This window comes from Podarcis pityusensis, assembly GCF_964106645.2.
Source record: "Podarcis pityusensis genome assembly, chromosome: 16".
NCBI classification, from domain to species: Eukaryota; Metazoa; Chordata; class Lepidosauria; order Squamata; family Lacertidae; genus Podarcis; species Podarcis pityusensis.
The window spans coordinates 27,298,319-27,317,670 of NC_138041.1; the positions used below are offsets into that span (position 1 = coordinate 27,298,319).

Below are 19,352 nucleotides of genomic sequence, written 5' to 3' on the forward strand. Positions count from 1 at the left end.
TATGAAGAGAACTATAAGTTAATGATAATTAAAAGTAATAGAGAAATTAAGAAATGCAGAATAAGTGATAAAGAATGAAAAATCTTCAGAGGTTGTTGATGGAAGTCTAAAATATTGTATAAGATAAGAATTTATGTTAAATGATTGTTGGAAATGATATAGGAAATGACTGGCAGAATCCGAGACCAGGGAGAAGAGTCGATGGAAGAAGACTGGGAAAAGTTTAAAGACTATTTACTGAAATATTGCACAATTAATGAATGCTAGAATGATGTTGGATAGAAACTAAGTGGTCTTTAGCTGAAATGTTACAAGGGAATATGAAAAAATGGATTATTAATAGGTAAAAACTTAAAATTACAATACTTTATGATTAACGACTAGGATATACAAAGAGGGGAGGGATTTGCTGAACTAACAAATTGAACTGGAATACAAAAAAGGGAGGCGTGAGGAGGTCTGGGAAATAAGCAAAAGAAGGATAAGTAATGGAAAGAATGAATTGTTTTTAACCATTTTTATTTTGCATTTTTCTTTTTTATTTTTTTATTTTGTAATACTCTGAAAATCTTAATAAATATTTTATAAAAAAAAGGAAATGATATGTTAAAAAATCAATAAAAGTGTGTGTGTGTGTGTGTGTGTGTGTGTGAATATCTGTGTCTGTTATGGGACGCGGGTGGCGCTGGGGGTTAAACCACAGAGCCTAGGACTTGTCACAGAGCCTAGGTCGGTGGTTCGAATCCTCGCGGCGGGGTGAGCTCCCGTTGCTCGGTCCCTGCTCCTGCCAACCTAGCAGTTCGAAAGCATGTCCAAATGCAAGTAGATAAATAGGTACGGCTCTGGCGGGAAGGTAAACGTTGTTTCCGTGAGCTGCTCTGCTTCACCAGAAGTGGCTTAGTCATGCTGGCCACATGACCCGGAAGCTGTACGCCGGCTCCCTTGGCCAATAAAGCAAGATGAGCGCTGCAACCCCAGAGTCGGTCACGACTGGACCTAATGGTCAGGGGTCCCTTTACCCTTTACTGTGTCTGTTTTTTGGGAGACTGGCAAAGGCAGCACCTTGGAGGAGCAATTCTGGGGGAGCCTCTATTGCAGCTTCCACCAACCACCGGAAGAGGTTTCCCCTTTGCTGCTTACCACAGAGGTGTAGGTGATCATGGACCCTTGAAAGCCACCCTGGAGGGACCCACCAATTCCTAGGACGAGCATCATGAGGAGCAGCCTTGGGTGCTGAACCTGGGGAGACACAGACACCCATCCTCAACACTCCTCAGGGCAGAAAAATAAACCAGACCCGAGCATAAACTGTGGGGGGTGGGGATGGGGATTGGGGTGGAGTGGGGTGACTCACCCAGTGCAAGGAAGGGCTTTGCAGCGCAATCTTGACAGCCCATGATTCACCACATTAAATGGGAAGGTGAAAGAGAGCAAATATCTAGGTGAGAATTCATTCTAAACTCCGGTTTATCATGTGATGCATTTGGAATGGAGACAGAAAGATGATCTACTGAGAACTGGGCAAACAGCCTTTTGACTTTGTCCTCACCCATAATCTGCGGAGTTGTGCTTTTTACAAAGTTGTCCTGTGATGGAAACGTCATGGTGGGAGGGCTTGGTGCACCCCCAGGTCTTTCACAAAAGTGATTAAAACAGGTGCCTTAAGAATGAGGGAAGTGGGGGGCAGACTCACCCCTAGCTTGCCAGAAGGTCCTATTCTGACATTAGACACATTTCTCCCCAAGATGGGCAAAATATATTTGAGTGCACACACCTGTGCTCCAGGTACCTTCAAAAATGAACAAACTAGAGAACTTGTGTGTGATCCGAAAGATCTTAGAATGGACCCTGCTCCAGTGAGTGTTGATTAAAGGTGGAACATGAATAAACCAATAATAAAAAAATAAATTTCTTATTTATACCCCGCCCATCTGGCTGGGTTTCCCCAGCCACCAAGCCAGCCAACCCCTCGAACCTCACTCACCAAGTCCCAAAGGGAGCTGCTGCCCATCTCTGCTGCAGAGGCTTCCTCCGGGTCCCTCCTCTGCTGCTGGCTGCCGCTGCTACCTCACAAGGTGGGTGGACGGCCCCTGGTGTTCCTCTTTCTTCATCCTATTTGGTTTGGCCAGCCACCAAACGGCCCGAGGTTAATGTTTGATCCTGCGTGTTATGACACTTGATTCGTTTCAGAGCACTGGATTAAACTGCAAATTGGCCGGCTGCGCTCCGACCAATCGAAGAGAGGGGTGAGGCTTCTTGGCCTGAGAATGTGTTGGGCAGCCGATGCACGGCGGGTGTGTGTGTGTGTGTCTAGGTATCCCTCTGAGCACTGACACTTTGCTGTCCTTTGATGCTGTTTTAGTATTGCAACAATGCCTTCCTTCCTTCCTTCCTTCCTTCCTTCCTTCCTTCCTTCCTTCCTTCCTTCCCTCCTTCCTTCCCTCCTTCCTTCCTTCCTTCCTTCCTTCCTTCCTTCCTTCCTTCCTTCAAATTCAATTTTACACTATACATTTGAATTCAAACATTAATCATAACCACCAACATTTAGGATTCCCTGAATCATTGGTCTTCCCTTCACCTCTACATGGTTTCCATTATCAAACTTTTTCCACTGCGTCGTATATTTTCTCCATTTTTCTTAAAACAATCCATTTTACCTTAGTTTTTAATATGTTACAAGTGTTACTCAAATCCTGCCGAAGTTTTTAGTTGTTTACAGTGTTCTCTTAAGTAAATTGTAACCCCTCCCTCATTCCTTATTAAACTTTCTATCTTCCTGGTTTCTGATTTTCCCGGTCATTTTTGCCATTTCGGCATAGTCCGACATCTTCATCAACTATTCGTCTCTGGTCAGGACTTTATCTTCTTTTTATCTCAACAAAGCCTATTTTCTGAGGTAACCAACAGCACCACCTGTAGTGTCTGTGATTCAGCATCCTCAGAATAGGAAGGTATATCGAGTTTTTGTTTCCTTTTTTTACAATGGCCCAACTGATCAGGACCTACTTTGTAATGCACAAAATCATTTGTGAGTTAGAAACTGTCTCTATGTACATTTTTGATTGGCTCCCTCTTACATCAGAGGTGGAACTTCTCTTGCCGCTGGCCCAAACAAGAATCCATTTCCGTGAAGAAGACACTTTTTACTTGTCTCAAATTCCCATAAATGTGGGGCATCCCCTCAGCTCATTAGTCTCCTTGGAACCATCCATTTGGGTGTCCAAATATAATCTCCCTCTCCCCCAGCCTCTATTCTGCATGGAACTCTGCACATGCTCTGAAACCCTAGACTCTACTCAAACAGGGGAAATGCAACTAGCTATGGTATATTGAGCAACTCCCCTGCTTCTACTTAGATACCACCCCACGTTTTGTGAAGCTGGAGATACGATGGATTGGGAAGGCTGGGAACAAGCAGGTCTATATAGACTCCCGGAATTTTAATGGAAATGGTTCTCCCTATATAAAGAACAGATTTTGGCTCTTCCCAATATAACTTGGTCATGGTTTCATTTCAATCTATTGTTTTCCTGTTAAAACGATGCTTTCGGGCAGACCAAGAGTTGACCGCTTTAGAACAACTTATAGTCAATGTTCCTGCTACGTCAAAGGGTGTAGAATCAACTATATGCAAAATATTAATTGAGGTAGAATTTGGTCATCTTATGGACACAAAATTTCCCAGTGAAATGGTCCTTCAAATAATAATCTCTAATGGAAAATGGAACATGCTTGGCGGGGGATTCTCTTTTTAAATATTCAAATAGTCAATAAACCATTTTCTTTCTTTTATATAATTTTTTTTTGTCATATTGATTTCTTATTTTTCTGGTAAGTTTTGCCATTTCTGCATATTTCATACGTTTTTGTATCCATTCTTCCTTTACTGGGACTTCTGCTTCTTTCCATTTTTGGGCAAGTAACGTTCTTGTCTCGTCAGCCACATTCCTGCTGGCTCAGAGAGAACATTTGACTAAAACCCATTACAAAACACACACACTGCAGTACCAAAGTCACGTTTAATTATCCACAAAAAAATTATGAACAAAACCTCTGTTAGGAAAACACAGTCAGTTGAGGAAAGAAAACCTGTTGAATCAGCCTCCGTAATCCCCAGCACAGATCAAATATCCATATTTTAGTGAGCCTGCAAGCAAAGGGTGGAGGAGGAGAAACACTAGCAGAAAGATTTCTCCTATTGAGGATGCTACCACACCTTAGACCATGGGTAGGCAACCTAAGGCCCAGGGACCAGATCTGGGCCAATCGCCTTCTAAATCCGGCATGCAGACGGTCTGGGAATCAGTGTGTTTTTACATGAGTAGTATGTGTGCTTTTATTTAAAATGCATCTCTGGGTTATTGGTGGGGCCTGCCTGGTGTTTTTGCATGAGCAGAATGTGTCCTTTTATTTAAAATGCATCTCTGCGTTATTTGTGGGGCCTGCCTGGTGTTTTTACATGAGCAGAATGTGTCCTTTTATTTAAAATGCATCTCTGGGTTATTTGTGGGGCCTGCCTGGTGTTCTTACATGAGTGGAATGTGCGCTTTTACAGTGGTACCTCAGGTTACACATGCTTCAGGTTACATACGCTTCAGGTTACAGACTCCACTAACCCAGAAATATTACCTCAGGTTAAGAACTTTGCTTCAGGATGAGAACAGAAATCGTGCTCCGGCGGCACGGCGGCAGCAGGAGGAGGCCCCATTAGTTAAAGTGGTGCTTCAGGTTAAGAACAGTTTCAGGTTAAGAACGGTCCTCCGGAACGAATTAAGTACTTAACCCGAGGTACCACTGTATTTAAAATGCAATTCTGGGTTATTTGTGGGGCATAGGAATTCATTCATTCCCCCCCCCCAAAAAAAATATAGACCGGCCCCCAACCAGGTCTGAGGGACAGTGGATTGGCCCCCTGCTGAAAAAAATTGCTGACCCCTGCCTTAGGCAGATGCTCTGGACAGCCCACCCCAGCCACAACAAGGTCTTCCTTCCTAGTGTCCCTAAATTTCTTGGAGTGCATATTGGATTTTGCCTCCCAAGCAATAGCTCAAGTCTCTTCAGGGGAGAAGAAAGAGGGGGAGGTCCATTGCGTACTCTCTGAAACTGGCTCTGACCTACAGTGATGGCTAGGAAGTGGCCTTTGCTTCAGCTTAAAAGAAATCAGCTGGTGTCATTTCCAAGAGGACTCTTTGAACTTGTGTGTAGCTATTGACCATGAGGGCAGGGGGAGGAAGGCCCCCATCAGTTGTGAAGGTGGGCAAGAGGGGCACAGATAGTGAAAGACCACAGAGAGTGTGTCTGTGTGTGTTTAAAAGGGAGTGTTGTGCCTCTTGCTGGTGTGAATATCAGTTGAAAACCTGCCCAAGTTGAGAGCCTCCTAGTAGCAAGTTCTCCCTTGGCTGCTGAGCTCAGAAGCTGGTGTAGGCAGAGAGGTCATCCCGGAAGCCTGTCCGAAGGGCAGAAGTTAGTCTCTTCTGAAAAGGTGATGGGTTGCTGAATTCCTCTGTGATTTCCACAATGGACTTCCCTTTCGTCTCTGGGAGGAACAGGTAGAAGAAGATTCCTGACCCCACAAGGACAGCCATGAAGAGGAGGAAACAGAAAGGGCCCAGAGCATCCTGGAAATAAGATGGGGATTGGGGGGAGAGAGTGCAATGATCAACCCCTTGAACAAGCCCTCTTTGTGCCCTTGCAATGTTTGTCCAGTTTTGGCCTGGGCCATATGTTGTCACAGCCGAGGCTACTGCGTTGGCCAGAAGGGAGAGGAGTCTGCAAACACTTGAAGCTGGGATTCAGACACAGGGGAGGAGAATCAGGAGAGAGATGAGGGCCAGACTAGACAGTGTGATTTTGTCACATAGTTTTCTTCTCTTCTCAATGGTGGCTACAGTGCACAGGTGCAACCCTTTCCTCCTGAAGAATTCCCCCACCGAAAATCACCTCCCAATGTCCCCATTTGCTTCCCCCCCACCCCCCCAGAGGGGGTTGAATTGATTTCAGGAGGGAAAGGTTGAAACTCCCTCTTCCCACATCCTGCTCCTGGTCTGGATTCTCCACCCTCACAACTCCTAATTAGGAGACATCTGAAGGCAGCCCTGTTTTGGGAAGTTTTTAATATCTGATGAATTATTGTATTTTAATCTTGTGTTGGAAGCCGCCCAGAGTGGTTGGAAACCCAGCCAGATGGGCGGGGTATAAATAATAAATTATTATTATTATTATTACTAATTAAAACGACAACAACATGAACCACAACGCTGTGTTTAACATTGTGTCTAGTTACCTCTCAGGGAGGCTGCCCTGGTGTTCAGGCCTGATGGCAGCAGCAAGGCAGGTCAGGTGTTGCAGGACCACGGAGAGCTCCATGGGAGCAAGTGGCTCCAACAAAGCCCGAGAACAGACATAACCCTTTTGTAAAGGTAAAGGTAAAACGACCCCCTGACCATTAGGTCCAGTCGTGGCCAACTCTGATGTTGCGGCGCTCATCTCGCTTTACTGGCCGAGGAAGCCGGCATACAGCTTCCGGATCATGTGGCCAGCATGACTAAGCCGCTTCTGGAGAACCAGAGCAGCGCACGGAAACGCCATTTACCTTCCCGCCAGAGCGGTACCTCTTTATCTACTTGCACTTTGACGTGCTTTTGAACTGCTAGGTTGGCAGGAGCAGGGACCGAGCAACGGGAGCTCACCCCGTCGCGGGGATTTGAACCGCCGACCTTCTGATCGGCAAGTCTAGGCTCTGTGGTTTAGCCCACAGCACCACCCACGTCCCTAAGAGGCTGAGGGAAAATACTGCGTTGGCCGTCAATCGAACCCGGGTCAACTGCTTGGAAGGCAGCTATGTTAACCACTATACCACCAACATTTCAGATAACCCCTTTGTGGGGAATTCTAAATGCTTAAAGGGCCTGAAGATGGGCCTTCCTCCTTGGGGTGCTCCCTGTGCTGCTGGACTGGTAAGGCTCCTCAGGAGAAGGTACCTGGGAGAGGCCCATCTCTGGCCTGACAGGCCCTGTTGGTACAGGAGTTTCTCCTGGGGGCTCCTAGCTGACAGCCTTAGGCTCAGTGGTTTCCTGCGCTGCGGCAGCCCACTCAGAGCACTGAACCTGGTGTGAAAGTTACTTGGTCATTATGCAAATAGGGGCAGGTCAAGTTCAGCCCTTTGACCCATTTTTAGATACTTAGAGGTGCTTTCCATGTCATCCTGCACCTCAGGAGCTCCAGATGATGGGATAATGTGCAACTGGTCAGCCATGGTCAGCCAGTGTGGCCTATGGTAATAATCATAATCATAATCATAATTTATGTATACCCTGCCCATCTGGCTGTGTTTCCTCAGCCACTCTGGGCGGCTCCCAACAGAATATTAAAAACACAATAAAACACCAAACTTTAAAAACTTCCCTAAACAGGGCTGCCTTCAGATGTCTTCTAAAAGTCAGATTGTTGTTTATTTCCTTGACATCTGATGGGAGGGCGTTCCACAGGGAGGGCGCCACTACCGAGAAGGCCCTCTGTCTGGTTCCCTGTAACCTAACTTCTTGCAGTGAGGGAACCGCCAGAAGGCCCTCGGAGCTAGAGTTCAGTGTCCGGGCTGAGCGATGGGGGTGGAGATGCTCCTTCAGGTATACTGGGCCGAGGCTCCACAACCAGCCGCCTATCCATATCCCAGGGGTAGCGAGATGATGTGGTCTGCAAGTCACTTCATCCCTGGCCATTGGCCCTGCTGCCTGCCAGGACTGGTGTGGTTTGGAGTCCAGCAACCATACCTGAAGCACATTGGCTCCCCCTGCACAGCACCACACTGGGTTCCATTGCCAAGGTGTGTAGCTGAGGGAGGGGAACTCCTGAAACTATTCTGAGGAAATGGTTATCCAGAGAGACACTACAGATGCCACAGGAGTCATGCACATATCTCCTTGCCCTTGGGGCAGCACCAGGCTGCTCTCTTGAGCATGGGGCCTTATAAGAATGACAACAATAATTTTATTATTTATACCCTGCTCGCTCGCCTGTGTTGCCCCAGCATTATTGGGGCCACAGAGAGAAGGCAGAAGCCGTGGCAGCAGGAAGGCAGGCTGGAAGGAGGTGTGTGTGTGTGTGTGTGTGTGTGTGTGTATGAACCTGACAGACACTGACCACAGCAAATGGGAAGGTGATTCCAATGACAAAGAGGCCGGCCCAATTCAGGCAGCCGCCAATCAGGAAAGCTGCTGGTCTGGAAGACTGGCTGAAGATTTCCATCATGACAGACATGGAGGCTCCATCTGAGGCAGGAGGGAGGGAAAGACACAGGGAATCATATAATTGTAGAGGCATCTAGTCCAGCAGGAATATATTGCCCAACATGGGGCTTGAACCCACAACTCTGAAATTCAGAGACTCATGTTCTAATGACTGAGAAATGCTTGAGGTTTTGGCATGTTCCCGGGTTTGGCCTTAGTGCAATTATTGCCCTTTCTCAGTGCTGTTGCCTAGCAGGACCTTGCAACTCACACCTGGAGGTGAGACCCCCCACCCTCCCCAACCAGGAGCAGTTGCCCCCAGCCCCACCAGGGTAAAGGCCTCCTCTGTTAGCATTTCACTCCTCCGTTGCTGGATGTGTGATTGTTACATCACATGTCAGTGTTTACTTTCTAGGCTTGGAAAGTGTGAGAATGGAAGTCAGTCTTATCTCTCTTCCGTTGTACTGTACTTTTGTACTGTTTCTTTGTCTCGCTCTCTCTCTTGGAGAACAACTGAGAGGACACCATGATTGCTTTGTGCTGTATATAGGTAAAGGTAAAGGGACCCCTGACCATTAGGTCCAGTCGTGATCGACTCTGGGGTTGCGGCACTCATCTCGCTGTATTGGCCGAGGGAGCCGGCGTACAGCTTCCGGGTCATGTGGCCAGCATGACTAAGCCGCTTCTGGAGAACCAGAGCAGCGCATGGAAACGCCGTTTACCTTCCAGCCGGAGCGATACCTATTTATCTACTTGCATTTTGACGTGCTTTCGAAGTGCTAGGTTGGCAGGAGCAGGGACTGAGCAACGGGAGCTCACCCCGTCGCGGGGATTCAAACCGCCGACCTTCTGATCGGCAAGTCCTAGGTTCTGTGGTTTAACCCACAGCGCCACCCATGTCCCTTGTGCTGTATATATTGCTTAATAAATACTTAGAATGCACACACCAAGCTCCACTTCGTTTCTGCTATACTCTGCAGAGTGAGCGTGCACATAGTCTTCTGATATGTAGTGCTATTGTGTGCCGGGACTGAAGATTTATGTATGTCCCGGGTTGCACTTCATCAGGAAGATGCCCGGAGAGGTTTGTCTCATTCTGGGGGCTGCATGCGTCCCCCAGGCATGTTCCAACATCATCTACTCACTTGGTCCGATTCCAAAGAAGAGAACAAAGAGGAAAACCAGAGTGACACTGCAGTACGACGCCCAGTGGGATTTGTTCTAGGGGAGGGAGGAGAGGAAAAAGGACAGGTGCCAATGAATTCACACTGGGTATTTAAAAAAACATACACCGCTATTTCGTAAAGAAACCATCAAAGCAGTTTGCAACAACTGGACACAAAGCCATGCAATAGGCACCATGTTAAAACCAGAAATCAGCTAACTATTGCGTATTCCCAATTTCCCGCCTATCAGCAGGCGTTTAGAGGTTGAAACAGAAGGAGTCTGCTGAAGACTTGGGGAGGGGGGACAGGGTTGTTTTGCTGCTGGACGCAAAACAGAAAATGGCACCCCCTCCTACTTTTTGATGTTGCTGCTGACGGAGGCGACTAGACGTGATTTAGAGAAGCCATGGAGCACTGAAGGGTGTAGGGATATCGCGGAGTGGGCAGTGGGGTCCGGAGGGAGCACACTCCCCACCAGCAGGCAGCCACAATCTGCCTGCACGCGTGACCCTGGGGTGCGGGGTACACCCCCCCCCTCAGACAAGCCACGGCTGTTGGAGCATCGTTCCCTCTGTCTAACCTTTTGCGGTCTCAGTAGTCGGCGGTGTCCTGTCTGTAACCTTTGTCCCTGAGACCTTTTGTCTCCTTCGTCATACACTGTGCAAGGGGAAAATGACGCGGTGGAAACAGGTGCCAAAATAACTTTGTTCCACCCCACGATCTCGGGACCGAAGGTGTGTAAAGGTCACAGCCCAAAATGTATCTGCCTAGCTTGCATATTTGTCTCAAAAAAAGGAGGCTCCACAGGACTGGTCAGCAGCTTGCATGCAGCCCACCTGTGCGCAGCTCACATGATGATCAACACCTGTCTTGTGCCTTAACTTCAGAAGGGTGTGTTGGGGAGTCTACAGAGGAGCAGGGCAAGAAGCAAAGGAGACTGTGAGCAACTGCCTCACATTGCCTCACGGGCAGGCCGGCCCTGGTCTCTCAGCTCCCTGCTTCATTTCTCTCTCTTGTGTTATAAGAATTCTAAAGTCTCAGATATTGAATAAACGTTCATAAATGTAGAAGGCAAACACATACAGAACTGTATAAACCACGCGTCTAAAATAGTACAGGAGAACAATCCTGAAGCCATTTTCTGACTCTCCCAAATTGACCTCAACTACAGTGGGTTACATACGCTTCAGGTTACAGACTCCGCTAACCCAGAAATAGTACCTCAGGTTAAGAACTTTGCTTCAGGATGAGAACAGAAATCATGTGGCGGCGGGAAGCCCCATTAGCTAAAGTGGTTCCTCAGGTTAAGAACACTTTCAGGTTAAGAGCGGACCTCCAGAACGAATTACCGGTTTTTTTTGCACCATAACACTCACTTTTTTCCTCCTAGAAAGTAAGGGGAAATGTCTGTGCGTGTTATGGAGGGAATGCCTACGGGTGGCATGCCTATGGATTTTCCTCCTCTAAAAACTACGTGCGTGTCATGGTCGGGTGCGTGTTATAGAGCGAAAAATACGGTAAGTTCTTAACCTGAGGTACCACTGTATTCCTCGGCAAGGAGGAAGGAAATGGGAAAAGCTTTCCAATTGTCTTTGGACTTTAGGGGCTAGTAACCTCTCTTTTTGAATACAGTCTGGCAGGTATCTGTTAAACCAGGCATGCCCAAAATCCATTTTGGACATGCCTAATCAGGCCTGCCGGTTGACTTCATCCGGCGCCCGAGGCAGTATATGTCCTTGGCTCTTACCTGTACTGAGAGAGTAACTGTGAGGAGAAAAAGGACAAGCGCCATCATGCCACAGCCCTGCCACAGGAGCGTCCGCCGTCCAAATCTCTCAATTGTCAGAATCTGAAGAAGGGGGAAGAGTCATTATCATCGCCATCACCATTTATTGCAATTCTTACTCTGTCTTGACCATGAGGCCTCAGGGCGAGTTACAGCCTATGAAAACATAGTTCAATTGAAATGATGACCCCTCTAAACACATGCCAGGGAGGAGACAAGAAAATGGTTCTTCCATTTCCAAAAGGCTGGAGCAAAGAGGTGCATCTGCAGCAACCTATGGCTGGTGTGAAGAGGCGGTACCAGGCGGTACACCAATGGGGAAGGAGGAAAGGAGCTGCACACTCTTGCGCCTTGGTGGAAAATGGCAGGAAAAAAGGGAAAGGGTCTTACACAGAGGAAGGAGGAGAGGAGCTCACAGAAGCCCACGCCCAGCGAGACATAAGGGAGGAGGTCCTCTGCAAAACCGGCTGTGCGGAAGACTTCGAAAGTGTAGAAATAGACCTGTGGAGAAAGGAAGGAGATAATAATAATAATAATTTTTATTTATACCCCGTCCTCCCCAGCCAAGGCCGGGCTCAGGGCGGCTAACAAGCAATAATAAAAACAAGTTGAATGAATCCAACTTAAAAACAAGATTAAAATACAACATTAAAATATTGAAACATTAAAATATTAAAATGCAGCCTCATCACAGGAGGAGAAAGGAAAAAGATGTCAAAAGGGGCTCTTGTTGGCTGCTCCCACCTCCAGGGCAACCCTGGGGGGGCATTGCACACTTGCCAACTTGGTCTCACAACAGCTGGCATTAAGATTAAGGCAACCAAAGCAAATGCGCAAAGAAGCCTGTCATCAAGGGAGAGTTTCATGTGTTCAGATACAGATTTCCTGCGCTTTGGCTGCCTTGGGCTAAGGTTGCAGGTGCCCCCCCCCCACCCAGGTGAGTCTTCAGGGCAGCCAGCTCGGAGCACTTTCACACCTGAACCTTCACACCTGCCTCCAGCTGGCACCCCATGGAAATGCGAATCCTACCCAGGCTAGAATTCCTGTTTGCGAGCCTGTCTCCTGTATTGCCACTGATCAGGCACCCAAATAAAATATTAGCAGAGAAGATTGCTAAGCCTCACGTGTCAAAACACTGGTAAGAGAGATGGTCTTGAAAAGAGAGGCCCTGTCCTCCGGCTGCTGCCTTCAGCTATACTTGGCAGCCTCCCCAACCCATCAAGGCTCCTTCCCATTCCTGGAGATCATTAGCATTCAGAAGCGTTTCTGATGCTAAACCTCAGTCTGCCAATCTGCAGTGTAAACCCATTGCTTCTATCACCCATTATCCTCTTCTTCCTCCCAGCCCTGTCAGTTGGGTGATCCAGTCTACACCTTTTCTTCCTTAGCTGTGCTTGTTTTCTGTCTGTGGATCTAGAGACATCAAAGAAGCGTTTCAGTTAAACGCCATTGCAAACTTTGCATGAAAAATCGGGTTAGCACAAACGGAACTCCACAGCGCCACCTGGTGTCACTGTGTTAGAATGCACAAACAACGCGCGTAAAGCGCTTTTTCTTTGCCAATGTAGCTGAGTCCCTCCAAACCCAAAGGCAGGGCTGTGCATTGTTGCAGCCAAGGGGAGCCTTTAGAACTCAACTGCGTTGATGCCGCAGAGCTGGAGAGTGACGACAACCGCCACGAGGATGTGCAGCTGCCGGTGCAGGGACTGGTCTCTGAGCAGCTCTCTCGCACTCAGGACTTTGGTGCTGTTTTCCGCTTCCTGCTTCAGGTCACTGAGCTCCTGCTGGTGATCTTCTTGGCCCCAGAGCTGGTGCATGGCTGGAAGACGGAGGGGAGAAGAGGAAGGAGCCAGACTTACTGACAAATCCAGGAGGGAGGTGTTATGTACTGAGTTGAATAGGATTCAGAATGCGGCAGTCTGATTGGTCCTAGAACAATAGGATTCAGAATGCAGCAGTCTGATTGGTCCTAGAACAATAGGATCCAGAATGCAGCAGTCTGATTGGTCCTAGAACAATAGGATCCAGAATGCAGCAGTCTGATTGGTTCTAGAACAATAGGATTCAGAATGCAGCAGTCTGATTGGTCCACAGGAGCCACCCAATCCAGCTCCAGGTGGAAGTGAATCAGCAACCTGATTGGCCTACAGGAGAATCCCGGAATTAGCCAGTCACGTGGGGCCCATTGTGTAAATAATGTATATAAAGCAGACATTCTGGGGGAACTTCCATTCCTCCTCACCACTATGAGCTGAATAAAGAGCATGAAAGCCACAGCCCTCGGAGCCAAAGGAGGTGGCAATTGCAGCAGAGCTTGGCAAGTGGAGGGGGATTGTGTAGATGCTGCCAGGAGTGTCCCGGCATCGGGATCTATGTGGATGTCTAGATCCTGTAGGCTAGGGCGGTCCAAGGTAAAATTAAGCAATTCCAATGCCACTTCTAACAATAATACTTTACATATGGGGTGAGGGTTGTCGTGAAGAACTGGCAGGCCCAAGGAGGTTTTAAACTGCCCCTTCCACCTCAAGAACCCCACTTTTCCCCCTGGAAAATGTGTATGTGAGAGACGAAGCATTGGCCAAAATGCTGCCTAGTCTGTCCCCCACATTCCTGTTGTCTCTCCCCCTTTCTCCCCAGGGCAGTCCTTGGAGGCCTCACCCCTCACGCAGGCGCCTTCGTTTCCCTTCTGGATCAAGAGGTACGGAGGAGATTCGGGGAAGAAGGGCAGAGTTAGCAGCTGGAGGAAGGCTGTGGCCCCAATGAAGGCCAGGAGCGAAGGCCAGGAGGACTCTGTGCCCAGGCACTCCCTGCAGAGGAGGAGAAGGAGGATCAGGCGAAGCTTCACGTGGAATCAGAGCACAGGTCCGCTCAGCTCGGTCCATGCTCAGGAGGCGGTGGTCAGAGAGCTGGTACCGTGGCCCAGCCAGAGAAAGGGAGCCTTCTATCCACCCCGGGAGGTGCAAGTACCTGAGCCCCAGGATTTGGCCCAAGGATTTCCCCAAGGACCAAAAGAAGGCGGACGTGGCGTTTGCGAAGCCTCGGAGCTTCTTGGGCGAAACTTCTCCGGCATATTGGGGGTGGATGGTCAAGCAAAAGCCTGGGGCATGGGAGGAGAGAAGGGCAAAAGAGAGACAGAGTCAAAATGGAGAGAAGCGCCCCAAGAAAAGGGGCTGACGTGGCCATGAGCTGAACCAAAGAGACCACGGACGTATGAACCCAATCCCTTACCAAATCCACCCACCCATCATGGTTGTCCAACGGCCCTTGCACATTGCCAAATGTGGTGTAAGCCCCTTGCTCCCTTCAAATGGAGAGGGGAGTTGGGAGGTTTCAGTGGGGAGCTGCCCCTTGCCAGCTGACTGCAATGCCTGGGCTCTGGAGTCCTCACAAGGCTACCGCGATGATGCCCCAAGACCTTACCGGCGCTCACGCCAAAGAGGAACCGTCCAATCAGGATCATCTCGAAGGACTTGGCTCTCTTGCTGAAGGCCACGAGCAGAGCCGTCGTGAGGATGAGCAGGTCAGTTCCCAGCATGGTCCTCTTCCTGCATCCGAGGGCACAGAAATGGGGTGGCAGAGGAGACGTGGAGAGCGGGAGGGACATCACTCACATCTGGCCTGCTACAGAACCTCTGACAAGCCCCAATTTGTTCAGAGCTTCCTAAGCCAGTGGAGAGCAGCCTTCCTGCCAGGGCCAGCCCAGGGCATTTTGCTGCCTGAGGCCAAGGCCAAGGTGCCCTGCCATCATTTCGAAAGGCAGAAGCTTCTGTGTGCACTGGCCATGGGAAGGCAGCATCTTCCACTGCAGCCAAGGACAGCAAGCAAGCTTAGGGTAGGGTTGCCAGATGTCCCCGGTTCCCGGGGACAGTTCCCGGATTTGCAAATCTGTCCCCGGACAAATTCCGTCCCCGGAATGTCCCCAGATTTGCAAATCTGTCCCTGGGAAACATGGCAGCGTCAGCTCTGGCTGGCTTCAGGAGCTGCCCGCTGCCGTGGTGCCCGCCATTTTTCCTTGCCGGAACTTCTGGCGAGGAAAAATGGCGGGTGCCACGGCAGCGGGCAGCTCCTGAAGCCAGCCAGAGCCAACTGCGCTACCAGGCTGGCTCCGGGCTGCTGCCTGCTACTGCTGCTGCCATTTCCGATGAGGAACTGGGGACATCCGGTGGCACAGATCTCCTGCCCCCTTCCCCCTTTGTTTTGACTGATTGGGAGAGGCTTGGGAGTTGTGAGCGGGCGGCCATTGCCCAGTTTTTTAAAACTCTGCGCATTTATGTTTCACAGGGTGCGAAAGAAGGGCATCGCACCTTTATACAATATGCACGTGTGCTTGGGGCCAGGATCTTTTGCCTCACCATCCCCACTACTGACTCCCTCTTGCTACTCAGCTTAAAAAAAAAAAAGTGTCCCCGAATTCATTGAAAAAAATCTGGTAGCCATAGCTTAGGGGGTTGCCGAGAGAGAAGGAATAACTCTGTCCTTTTCCAGCACCTCCCTTGCTGTTGTTTTGCAGCATTTGACTCCCGGGTAGGGACAGCACTGATTCTGGCTCTGGCTGCCTTGGACTGCAGAGCGCTAGAGGAGGCACCAGAAATAACAGCTGTCCCAAGAGAAGCAGGATTTCTCATGCACCAGGATCTCACACACCCTTCCCTAAATTCAGCTGTAAGAAAACTCAAACAGGGAATATCTCAGCAGCTAGGTTTTAACACAGAGCCAGAGGGCAGGATGGATGTGTACCAAAGTTCAGAGAGTTCTTTTCCAGCAACCCGTTTGGACTATTACATACTTGCCATATTTTACAGTCAGGTAGGCACTGCAGAGGCAGCCCAGCAATCCTCCTGCCCCATAGATAGACACAATGAATGACCACAGGAACAAGAGGGCACCTTCAGGCAGCGGGGAGCCAGAGCGCTCAAGCCAGGTCTCATTCATGAATTTCTTGATATACTAGGGAGGGAGGGAAGGAAGGAAGGAAGGAAGGAAGGAAGGAAGGAAGGGGAGTTGAGGCATCAGCTAATGCTTCATCATCATCATCATCATCATCATCATCATCATGCCGAATTACTTCTTAACCCTTTAAAAGTGTTTGCTTCCCTACCCATCCCAAAAAGATATTTTGGGATTATTTCTCTGCTCAGATATCAAAAGTGTCATAAATTCCAATCGCAAACCAGCAGCAAATGAGATGAAACAGAAATTTCAGCCTTGGAAAATGCATACATTATAATCTCATGGTTTGGGAAAAGAGCATTGGTCAAGTTGTTTATTATTCCTAAATGAGTACAGTGGTACCTTGGGTGTCAAACTTAATCTGTTCCGGGAGTCCCTTTGACTCCCAAAATTGTTCAAAAACCAAGGCGCGGCTTCCGATTAGCTGCAAAAGCTTCCTACAGTCAAGCGGAAGCCGCGTCGGATGCTTGGCTTCCAAAAAATGTTTACAAACCGGAAACTTACTTCCGGGTTTGCAGCGGTCGGGAGCTGATTTGTTTGGGAGCCAAGCCATTCGAGAACCAAGGTACCGCTGTATTCCTGTCTCAAGTTCTACTGTTGAGAGAAACGGATTGCAAATTTTCAAAATGCCAAGAGAGTATTTTAGAACATTGCTGAAATGGAAAGACTCTTTTTCAGGGACTTTCTAGCAGGCAAAGAAGACACACTTCTCAGTGCTCTCCAATTAAAGCAAACGACCATCAGCTCATTCAGAGTTACTGCAAACCTCAGCTCCTGCTCAGGCCAGCTAGAACTGGTTTATACACTGTACCTCCAAACAGTGCTTTTTTTCTAGAAAAAGAGGTGCCCGTAATCACCATGAAATTGTTACAGTAAGTGCCACACATTTCAACAAAAAAGAGAGGTGCCCCTGCTGCGTACTCTTGAGTACCCCCTTGGTGTGTGTGTGGGGGGGGGAGTACTTCCTTCAAAGCACCTCCCCCCGCCCAAGAATAATGGGAACTATAGTTTACTCCTCACATAGCTACAATTCCCAACACCCTTAATGAATTACACTGGTACCTCTAGATGCAAACGCAACCCGCGTCTGCGCATGCACGGGTCGCGATTCGCCGCTTCCGCGCATGTGCGTGACGTCCTTTTGAGCATCTGCGCATGCGCAAACGGCGAAACCCGGAAGTAACGCACTCTGTTACTTCCGGGTCGCCGTGGAGCGCAACCCGAAAGCTACTTCAACCCGAGGTACTTTGGGCAGGAAATGTGCTTTGAAGATGCAACTTATCTGCTACCCTGGTTAAAAGCCTTCTGAATAAGCCAGGGGGGCGGGTGTTAATCTTAAATCCAATTCAGTTCCCTTCCTCCCCAGTCTCAAACTGAGGCACCAGCAAATCAATTCTGTTTGACCAGCTAAACCTATGGAAAGAAAGTGTTCCTTCATCACCTTCTGCCTCCTTCTGGACCATGGATGGAGCAGGAGGCAGCTATGGAATGTAACCAGGGTGAGCATCACTTGGTGGAGAGGAGGCAGGCTGTCTGGTCAGTCGTTGCTCCTGCTCACCCCCTCCACCGGGTGCAGCTGCTTAAGGGGCTGCTTACCATGGAGGGATAGTTGATCACAGAAATCTGATAGCCAATCTGGAGGTTGCCACCAATCCCCAGCACGAGGATCATTTGGTAAAACTTCCGGTGCCGAATCTGCGGTGGGAGACAAAAGACACAAGAGCCTGGAGGAAAGAAAGGCCACCCGTCACCCTTCCTCAAAGCGCCCATAGAAAATGGGTTCAAATCTCAGGGGGCCATGCTCAGAGGTGATGCAGGGGACGGGGTGGTATTTGGGACGCCCTTGCTGTGAAAAGAGAGAAGTCCAGAATCAGAGGCAGAAGCAAGAGAGGAGGGAGGCCAAGAGGTAGAGATGAGTCAGGCTGGTGAAGAAGCCAGGGTGTCTCCCCCTCCTGCTGCAACAAGCTCCCCTCCCCACTGGTCTCCCAGGACCAGAAGTTATGAAGAGGGAGGAGCTCAGATTGCTTGGGAAGGACCCAGGAGAGGAGGATACTTAGTTAGCTATGGGAAGGCGGAGGTCTTCAGCATTTGCAACTGCCTCATAGGGACAGCAAGACCTACTGAGAAGAGTTGTGCTCATTATGCCTGTCTCCTCTGAGCTGGCGTGGTTTCTGCTAATAAAGAGTTAACTTCATGGACTCTGTGTGATTTATTGCTGGCTAGCTTTTCTCTCTCTCACACACACAGAAAAAGAGAGCTCAACTTTGATTTTGGAATGATCATTTTTGTTTGACGCTTTAACATTATGAGGCCAAAGATCAGGGAGGGTGTGAGGAGGAGAGAAGTTCGGACAGATGTGGTTAGCACCATCTTATATCAGGACTTCTAGAACCTTCTAGAAATTGAAAAGGAAGCCCTGAGGAACTGCCAGCCAGAGCTCACTTGGATCCAAACCAGGCAAACTCTGGTCCTCCAGATGTTTGGGACTACAATTCCCATCATCCCTAGCTAACAGGACCAGTGGTCAGGGATGATGGGAATTGTAGTCCCAAACATCTGGAGGGCCAGACTTTGCCTATGCCTGGTCCAAACCAAAATAATGTGGGGGGAGGGCAGGCCTGCAGATGAGACAGCACACCTTCCTACCGGGGGGGGGGGTGGATGAGGTTGAGGGCATCCTGACCCCCTGACTTTGACCGCAGCAATTGACCCACAGCCTCGTGATTCACGCTGAGGAGTAGGCAGGCTGGGCTGGACTGGGCGAGCTATCTGGTCCCCCCAACTGAGTAGAGCCTGAGAAGGAACGCTCGTCTTCCTGGGGAGGGGGGGCTCTCGCAGACCAACCTGGGAGCTAATTCCTCCTCCTGTAACCACCCTCTTAACAAAGCCCGTGTTACTCACCAGCCCAGAGAACCGGCCCTCCATTCTGCACCAGAAAGCGGCTTTCGGAGGGGAAGGAAAGGAGGAAGGGGAGTCTGGCTGGAAGGGCAGGTGTGTCTCAGGCTCCTTCGCTGCCATGTGGAAGCGAAGCGGAAACCATGACACCAGAGTTAAAATTAACTGCCCGCCTGTGCCCTTCATGCCCGTTTCGATCAACCATTAATTACATACACAGCCCAAGACTAGAAAGCTCCTTTGGGGAAAAGGTAAAACTCACCCAGGTGTGAAATCGAGACACGAGGACCAGTCACGTTGGCCGCCGGCGTCATCCTCCCCACCCACCCA

The 19,352-nt window shown here is 49.2% G+C and overlaps 2 protein-coding genes across 2 annotated transcripts in view; both read right to left on the bottom strand.

Moving 5' to 3' along the window:
* LOC308464811 (uncharacterized protein) overlaps window positions 1-2,112 on the bottom strand; it is a gene marked incomplete at its 3' end in the record, with an annotated part of 30,728 nt that extends 28,616 nt beyond the window's left edge. Inside the window, exons 1-2 of the mRNA XM_080984400.1 lie at window positions 1,985-2,112; window positions 1,141-1,239 (exon numbers count right to left, since the gene is read on the bottom strand). Coding sequence (XP_080840526.1) covers window positions 1,141-1,239; window positions 1,985-2,011 — 126 coding nt within the window. The 5' untranslated portion in view covers window positions 2,012-2,112. The remainder of the gene's footprint in view (window positions 1-1,140; window positions 1,240-1,984) is intronic.
* A 1,926-nt stretch (window positions 2,113-4,038) lies between these two features.
* Window positions 4,039-19,336, bottom strand: LOC308464812 (solute carrier family 2, facilitated glucose transporter member 11-like; the record flags this gene model as incomplete). The annotated part of the gene is made up of 13 exons (XM_080984401.1): window positions 4,039-5,618; window positions 8,140-8,267; window positions 9,371-9,446; window positions 11,139-11,240; window positions 11,568-11,678; window positions 12,815-12,996; window positions 13,836-13,984; window positions 14,145-14,274; window positions 14,598-14,722; window positions 15,964-16,124; window positions 17,724-17,822; window positions 19,029-19,138; window positions 19,285-19,336. The coding sequence occupies 13 exons, from the start codon at window positions 19,334-19,336 to the stop codon at window positions 5,409-5,411; spliced, it is 1,635 nt and encodes a 544-aa protein (XP_080840527.1). The 3' UTR covers window positions 4,039-5,408.
* Window positions 19,337-19,352: the final 16 nt, after the last annotated feature.